Below are 8,628 nucleotides of genomic sequence, written 5' to 3' on the forward strand. Positions count from 1 at the left end.
TTCTCCAAGCCGGAACTGCAGAGGGGGAAGGGAAATCCTGCTCGTGGCAATCGGCAGGCAAATGAGTGAGGGTCTTCAGACGGCCTCTTACACCACCCCGTGACTGACGATTGCCCTCGAGAGATGTTCAGCAGTGTTTCGTAGTGTTGTTGTGAAGTCTTCAGGACTTGTCTAGTGTTGGCAGCATATCCCAGAGAAGGGAAAAAGGAAAAGGAGAGGAAAAGAGAACAGGGAAAATACTAAAACAATAATTAGTATAAATTGAAACAACATTAAGCAATATAATCAATATTAATTAATAATAAACAATTTTTCTAATAAACCAATATAAAAACTCAAATCAGGTTTTCTAAGTGACTAAAACAAATCATCTTCTAATTTTATAATTGCTTTGTGTCTATAGTCTTGGGGATGTCTACAGTATAAAGCACATTGGCCAGGTGGTGTGCATTAATTATAGCTGTCAATTTTGTTAATCGTTTTATCATTCTCCAATTTATGACAAACAAGATTGCTGATAAAGCAAAACCAATCAAAACTAAAATCAAAAGGACAACAATGGGATGACACAATTTGTTCAGGATACCTGTAGCAGTAGGTGACCACCCAAAAAGTGTATCCCACCACCTGTGTTCAGCATCACTTTTCACCCTTTCTATAACCCGATGTATTTCTTGTACATCATGATGAACAGTTACCAATGTTTTCTGTCCGTTTTCCTTGATTTTTCCTAAGATTTCAATTAAATCCTGGTGAAGCAACAATTGCCTCACCAGAGTAAGATTCATTCCAATGGGGGTAGGCAATAGCTTATGAATCAGCGTGTAATTGGACTCTAAAAGTTGATATGAAGTAACTGGAGTTTCAAAAGAAAAATCACATCCAGAAATTTTAGTGAAATTACAAGCACAAAAATTTGAATGATTTTTAGTATCTACTACTGTGTCTTCTACATACACTGTATTACAAGCAGTTCTAAAGCATGCACATCCATTTCCTATATATACAAGGAATGTTTTAGAAGTTTTGTTAGGATGGATTTCAAAGTGACAGATATTTTGTTCTGTGTCTAAACAGATATCTTGAGCTATAATTGCATTGCCTTCACAGATGAACCCTTGTTGTTCTCGGACAATACAGGATTCTAAATTAACAGTTTGCCATTTATCATCAATTTGTCGGGCCCATTCTCTATGCTCGGAAGGATAGAGAGTGGCTCCATCATGATTTAATCCTAATGCAATAATGGGGAATATTGAATGCACCGAGGCATTGCGTATGGTTAACACAAAAGCTGTGGCTAAGTTTGTGGTGGGATCATAAGTAAAGTTCACCAAATTCCACCAGGATTGGAAATCTTTTTCAAAGTCAGTGGCACTGTCCCAAACTATTTTCCGAATTTCAGTAGGAAATGTGCCTTCTTCACCTTCTCTTATAATTGAGGCAGCAACTGACTGGATCCATAATTGTGCCTGGATGCAGCTAAGGGCTAAGGAAACGTTGCTTTGTGTAGCATTGAGTGCCTCAATTATCAATTCATGGTCATTCATATTTACCTTTTCCCAATTTGGTAATATGTTTGTTAGCAACCACTGATGCGTTCCCAAGGCCGATAAGGACGATTGCAGTGGTTGTTGTAATTGGGTCAAATCTTTAGTTGTAGCAGTTAGTTTATTTAATAATACTTCTGAATTAATACTATTTAGAATTCCCAATCCTGTTCCCACAACACCAGTTATGTCTCTTGGCATCCGTGTTTTAGAAGGGTTCCACTGTCGCAACCAGGTCGTCCAACCGTGGAAAGAAGTTTGCAAGAAAGGTGAACAAGCTGGCTGAATTTCAGAGACATTGCTTTGCATTAGCAATTTAACTTGTTTAAGAGACCATGCCGGATTGAACAATATCTGTTGTTGGCCAGTTTCCCTAATTATATATGGTCCAACTTTAGAAATTTTCGGGGTAAGCATAACTGGTGGTTGGGTTTGAGTGGTGGTGGTGGTATGAATAAATTTAAAAGAAAGTCCTTCAGTATTTTTGAACCAAAGACAAACTACTTCTGCAGTTTGTGTTAATGTTGAATTGTGCCAACAATCCTGTACGCTTTGGTGCGTACAAACCTTTTTGTGCTTAAAGAGATCTTTTCACTTTTTCTGCATGCTACCACAATTATTTCAGGCCACAAACACTCAGCTGATTTCTGGCTCTGGGGTTGTGGTAGGATGCAGGAAAGTATTACCAGTTTTATCATGGATTAGGTGGTCTTCATGTCCCTTGGAGTTCTTCTGTAAAAGTAAACACAACAGACTCCTGTCAGCGAGAAGCAGAAAAGGTTAGAATGATGGAATTATCCAGCATGTATTTATCCAATGTTCTTTCCCTAGAGCACCAGAGGCTTTCCATGCACATTCATTCCAAGGGGGTTTTAGCACAAGGGGTACCAGCCCTGTAGTAAGGGATGTCCACCAGAACAGGTTGGCCAGGGTAATGTGCTGGATTATCAGGATCATTTGGTGCACAGCATAGGAGTCAGTGTAGATAGAGACAAGAGAGGTGTTCTGTACCTTACGTTGAAAAGCACTCCAAACAGCTATCAGCTCCCCAACCCGAGCACTGCTTTCTCCCTCAGTATTAATTAGTTCAGTGAACCAAGAACTTGCCGATTGTTTGGGGAAAAAAGGAGGGGCCATTTTGATTACAGAGGCAGGTGTGTCCTGGCTGCTATCCAAGTCTCAGTTTCTTGTATTGCCAAATTTTTCACAACTCCATCTGTTATTGAGAAGAAGTGACAGTAATGTTCAGTCTGAGCATACCACTTTCTTACCGAGGCCCTCTGGGCCACCCCATCAGGAGGGAGGGTCCCAGTAGTGACTGTCTTAATATCATTGAAAGGGCTTCTCAATACAATTGGTAGTTGTAGTGCAAGTCTTTCCACTTCAATGAGAGCCAGGCTGACCACAAACAATCCCTTCTCCCAGGTAGTGTACCTTTTCTCAGCGTCTCTGAAACCACAGGAATCTCTGCTCAGATTTTGAGGAAAAGGCTGAGAAAGAGGTGACTCACTGCCTGGATTTTGAGAGAGAAACTGGGAGAATGTTAATTTTGGGTCATAGCCTGAGTTCTGAGAGGAAAGCTGTGATATGGTTAGTTTTTGTCCACTGCCCCTGTTTTGCAGGAGGGACAGTGAGAAAGTTGTTTCCTTACCCGTGTTCAGGAGAGGAAGGAGAGGCTGAGGGAGAGTTGGTTCGCTGCCCATGTTATGAGGAAGAGTGGGTGCACTAGGGTGTGTACTGGGTTGAACTGATGGATTTGATTTTCGATAGCACCAATTAGTTATTATTTTCTGTAATTTATCAAGGGGCAGACCATCCATCACTTCTCTGGGGACCCCCTTTTGGACTCCCAGTGACCACCAATGCTGGCGGCTAGGGTTCTGTTTTCCCTTTTCTGGATTTTTACTGTAAGGAGTCCCAATAGACCGAATCCCTTTTGTTTTCTCTGATTTTTCTGGTTTCTCTTCCGGGGTTTTTACAGGTCCATATTTCCTACAATAATTGATCAAATCCTCTGCAACTTCACCCCATGTCCAAATTTTATGATTACTGCCAGGTGAACTGGCTTGTGAATTTACAGCTTGGAATGGAGAGCAGGATGGAGTAAAGCTAGGATCAGTAGATCCAGTGCGATTAGTGGGGTTACCAAGAAATCTGTCTAGTTTTTCTGTAGGGCTTAATGTCATGATAGTTTTCTGTAAGGCTATGGCAGTAGGTTTGAGGGTTTCTGGAAGCCCACGAATTAAAGGAGTCATTAGTTCAGGCTTCACAGGTAATTGCATTGGGGATTCAAAGCCAGGAATTAATTTCTTTTCATGAATCATTTGCAAACAGGCGGCTTTGTGTACACTTTCTAGGAGTTGGTCGGGGGTGCTGATTATAGCTATAGGATCTCCCCTTTCCAAGGGGTTCGTTCCCCCGGCCCAAAAAGCCGCGCGCTGTGTCAGGGACCATGAGTCACGTTTATCTCCTGTTGTTAAGAAGACACCATGTCCCCAGTACCCACTGGCTTCTTGTTCAGTTAGTTTAATTTGATCGCCACCAGTGAGGGACACCCGGAAAACATATTCTGTTTCTGATTCGTATGGAAGGCGTCCATATTCTTTTTTAAGCTTAGCCAATTCGGTGGCAGTGTATGGTATGTGTTTGGTTGTGATGTGGGGGTCAAGATCATCATCACTGAGATAGTTATATTCTGTTTTAATTAAAGGTCTTAAGTGAGAGCAGCAATGTTCCCCACAATTATTTACTGCCTCAAGTTCTTTGTGAGGATAAATTTGGTTAATGTGAGGAGTTTCCTTTCCCTCAGGATTTATAGAGGAATCAGCATTAGATGATTTGTTAACGTGTTCCTCTTTTAAGGCAGCTCTTAATGCATAGTTCTCATTTCTCAATGAATGTTTTTCATTCCTTTCTTCATGTAATTGTTTTTGTAAAATTTCAACCAAATTTTGAAGGGAGTCTATTATTGTTTCTTGCTCACCTCTTCGCTGGAAGCGAGTTTCTACAGCTGCCGTAAGACAAGCTCCCAAAACTGAGCATAAGATAGATTTATTTCTGCCCAGTTTGAATTTTGTACCATGTTGTAAAGAACATATTCTATCAACCACATTATCCAAATTAAACCAATTACTTTGTGCCCACTCTTCTCCTCCCGGAGAAGGTTTGGCATTGTATTTAGCTAGTAAAGCATAAAATTCAACTTTACCCTTATCGTTAAGGTTATCACTCATTTTGTGAAGGGACCAAAACCACAGCAGGGAGGTACAAACTTAAGTTACTCAAAGCACACAGACTTCGCTGTGTCGCCCTTCACTTCCCTGGGTGGGTGAAGAGACAAAATCTGCCTGGGAGGCTCTGCTTAGTTTCTTCAAGTTGTCTCTTCCTTCCCAGACAGTCCAAACACACACATAAAACAACAGTGTAAGTTACTCAAAGCACACAGACTTCGCTGTGTCGCCCTTCACTTCCCTGGGTGGGTGAAGAGACAAAATCTGCCTGGGAGGCTCTGCTTAGTTTCTTCAAGTTGTCTCTTCCTTCCCAGACAGTCCAAACACACACATAATCACAACAGTGTCCCGCCTTTTGCACTAAGAGATCTTTTGCAATTTCTGAAGACAGTGTGGGTGCTTTTTCACCTAGGCAATGTGCAGTCTGTGGGAAATCTGAATCTTACCCCTTGCTCTCCAGACCATGCTCAGTCTTTTGTACTGGCAGGCTAGGTGCGGCTGGCAAGAAACGTCCTTCCCCTGTTACAGACTACACAGAACCTGCACCCTTCTGCCTAGACAGAAATCCTGTCCGTGACGCCAATTTTAATGTCACGATCCGCTTATAGCGGGGTGTCGTGATGGTTCGTTAGCCGATCCCAAAGTGCAAAAGACAATCAGCAGTTTAATCACAACAAATGCACCTTTATTAAGGGCCAAAACAATAAATGCGATAGTGGGTTCAGAAAAGAAATAAAAAGGATAGAGAGAGAGAGAGAAGGGGGGATGGGAATAGCTACCAACACAGGCGGAGTCCTCACTGGTCCGGACGATGTGGATCTGTCTTGTTGTGTTGGGGAGAGTCTCCGAAGTTCTACCTATCCCAGGGGTCCAGTTATAGTCCACAGAGGGAAAAGGGGGGAGCAGGCAGAACAATGAGAGTCTATTGAAATTGCTGTGGGGGAACAAGTGTATTTACAGAACATCATCTAGGCTGAACAAACACAATAAGGGATAAGTCCATTGAAGTTACTGGAGAAGAACAGGTCAGGTCATTCTCTCCCTTCGCCCACTGTTTGTGGTAGGAATCTCAGTCGCAGTCCTTGGGGAGAGGGTTCTTGATCTCCGTCTGTCACGGTGGTAGCGAGGCAGATGAGGGGTCTTCAGTGAGAGACCACCAGAGTTACCCCAACAGTTCATTTGGCTTAAAGGTGGAGAGTGAAGCAGGAATTGCAGTAGGCCGCTCTGTGCTGGGTCCATGCTGGGTCTTCGCCAAGTCCTTGCCAACTCCTTGCCAAGTTCTTGCCGGTCCTCGTTGGGAACAGCATGTAATGGTACAGCGGCTACACCTGCACTGTTGCCTTCTCCAAGCCGGAACTGCAGAGGGGGAAGGGAAATCCTGCTCGTGGCAATCGGCAGGCAAATGAGTGAGGGTCTTCAGACGGCCTCTTACACCTGCGGAGCCGATCATGCAGGCTGTCGAAGATGGAAGAAGGAGCTCTCTCTGCTTCCTGGAGGACGTACAGTGTTTGAATTGCCAGGCTTCCGACGGGGACGCTGATGTCATTTGCCATGCCTTCAAGGGCTGAAAGAGAGAAGAACAGAGCCAGGGTCAGTTCCCGCATCTGGGACCCGAGTAAACCCCCGTGCCAGGGCCATCCCAGCCGGCTCTGGCCATGGCCAGCAGGGAGCAGGGACCAGCCGGATCAGCCCGAAGGTGCTCGCCACAAACCCCCCGCTGGCAGCCTGTTGCCCTCACTCACCCTCAGAGATGAGCTGGAGCTCTTCCTTCCTCCCCCTGAGGTGCCGCCCGGCCGTCCCTGGGAACACAGAGCCTGTCAGCCCAGCGGCACAGCTCCTGCCAGCGGCGCTGCCAGCCCTGGGGCCACACGGCCTCCTGGCCCGGCAGGGCTCAGCCCGGGCCCTCGCCGCTCGCTGCCGCCCCAGGGCACGGCTGCCAGAGGCGCCGGGCCCGGGTGGCGCTGCCGGGGCAGCAGGCGGGGCTGGGGCCGAGCTGCGGCGGGGCGGGGAGGGAGCCCGGGCTCGTGGCTCACCCAGGAACCTGACGGCCGCCTCTCGCAGGGGCTCCTGTGGGCTCTGCAGGTAGGGCAGGGCCCGGCGCAGGTGCTCGGCCGCGCTGCTGCTGTCCTCTGCCAGCTGCAGAGAGCGGCAGCAGGGAAGGGTTGGCGCGGCTCAGCCCCTGGGCCGGGCGCTCCCCGCGCCAGCCCCGGCCTCCCCTGCCCGCACAGCCCTGAGGCGCGGCCAGCAGCCGCCGGCGCCGGGCTCTGCAGGGGCAGAGGGCCGGCTGCTGCCCGGGGAGCCGCGGGGCCGCCCCGCAGCCCCGCCGGGCCGCGGCTCCATCGGCACCCGGCTGGGCCCGCAGGAGCCTGGAGCAGAGCCCGCGGGCCTCGGGCTGCAGCAGCGGGCAGGGGCACAGCTGCCAGCCCGCACACCGAGCACCGCGCTCAGGGGCTGCTCCGGGCTGGGGCTGCGGCTTCCCGGCCCTCCTTACCAGCCACTCCGCCAACTTCCACAGCTTCTTTCTCTTCACCAGTTTTTCAAGATCCCTCCTCTCCAAGAGCTCGGCCGCACGAAGCAGCGTTTCCTGAGAAGCCTGGAGAGCAGCAGAGACACAGAGATGGCCCCAGAGCCCAGGGCACAAGAGCTGTGTCCCTGTGCCAAGGCCAGGAGGAGGCTGCAGCCCGCCAGGCACCAGAGCAGGAGGCAGCCCAGCCCCCTGCCAGGGGAGCAGCAGCAGCCCACAAGTCCTCACCTCTGCCACTCGCTGGTTCTCATCATGGCAGTGGAAGAAGAGTGGCAGCAGTCTCTGGCGCACATGTGTCTTCATAGCCTCTTTTTCATTTTCCTCTGGAAAAGTCACCAATGTTCGGAAGAGCAGTATGGAGAGCAGCTGCACCTGTCTATTGTCCTGTATGAAGGGAAAAAAAAGACCTCAGCATCGGCTGCATGGGGCTCAGCTTGGTGCAGGCCTGCAAAGCCCCAGGGCACAAAGTATCTGGGCAGCCGCCAGTGTCCGTGGCTGGGGGCAGTGAGCCTTACGTGGTCAAGGAATGGCAGGAGCGCCTCAACCAGCTGCAGTGGGATGGGGCTGGGTATCAGCATGTCCTTGTCCAAGATGATAAAGTTGAGGAGCATGACTGTCATTCTAACTATGTCTTCATCCGCATCCCACAGGAGCTCCACAAGACTTTCAGTCAGGCTCCACATTTTTTCTCTCTGTGAGGAACACAAGTTTGTGAAATGCCATCCTGCTGTCGCAGGGCCTAGAGACCAAAGGGCTGTTCCAAAGCACTTGGGCAGCTGAAGTGGGAGGCAGGAGAGCTGGGAGCGGCTGGCCCAGCACCCAAAGCCCAGCCAAGCCCAAGCGACTGCATTCCCGAGCGCAGCCTCTGCCCCTGTCCCCTTCTCACCATCGAGGGATCCTTGATGAGCTCGAGAAGGGCCCTGAGCGCCAGGTGACGCCTCTCCTTGCACTCGCTCCTCAGGTGCCTTGACAAGATTTGCAGGACTCTGTTAGCATGGCGTTTACTCAAGTCCAGGCACTCGAGGACCTGAAATGCACAGGGCAGTGACAGGGGACCGGCCAGCAGGAGCCCAGAACCGCACAAGGCTTGGCCCAGGCAGCAGCACAGGGCGCGGGCTCCATCCCAGGCAGCTGTGGCTACGAGAGGGCAGAGAGCTGGGAGGCAGCTGAGCGAGGCAGCGCTGGCCATCAGGCTCACCTCCACAAGGAACGCCAGGGAGGGCAGCTCCCAGCGTGGCTCCTGTGTGCTGAGCAGCCGGAGCAGGTAGCGAGCGATCCGAGAGCACAAGGGGATGGAGACACAGGACATCTCCCTGCCAGGAGA

The 8,628-nt window shown here is 49.2% G+C and overlaps 2 protein-coding genes across 2 annotated transcripts; both read right to left on the reverse strand.

The window, feature by feature from the left end:
- Nucleotides 1-380: 380 nt before the first annotated feature.
- On the reverse strand, nt 381-1,967 carry LOC144247889 (uncharacterized). The gene has a single exon (XM_077789552.1). It carries the CDS (start codon nt 1,965-1,967, stop codon nt 381-383), a length of 1,587 nt encoding a protein of 528 aa, XP_077645678.1.
- Nucleotides 1,968-2,186: 219 nt separating this feature from the next.
- Nucleotides 2,187-4,783, reverse strand: LOC144247890 (uncharacterized). The gene is made up of 4 exons (XM_077789553.1): nt 4,759-4,783; nt 3,697-4,311; nt 3,530-3,630; nt 2,187-2,282 (listed from the first exon to the last, which is right to left on the reverse strand). Exons 1-4 carry the CDS (start codon nt 4,781-4,783, stop codon nt 2,187-2,189), a joined length of 837 nt encoding a protein of 278 aa, XP_077645679.1.
- Nucleotides 4,784-8,628: the final 3,845 nt, after the last annotated feature.

The sequence above is a fragment of the Lonchura striata genome, chromosome 35, assembly GCF_046129695.1.
Source record: "Lonchura striata isolate bLonStr1 chromosome 35, bLonStr1.mat, whole genome shotgun sequence".
Taxonomy (NCBI): domain Eukaryota; kingdom Metazoa; phylum Chordata; class Aves; order Passeriformes; family Estrildidae; genus Lonchura; species Lonchura striata.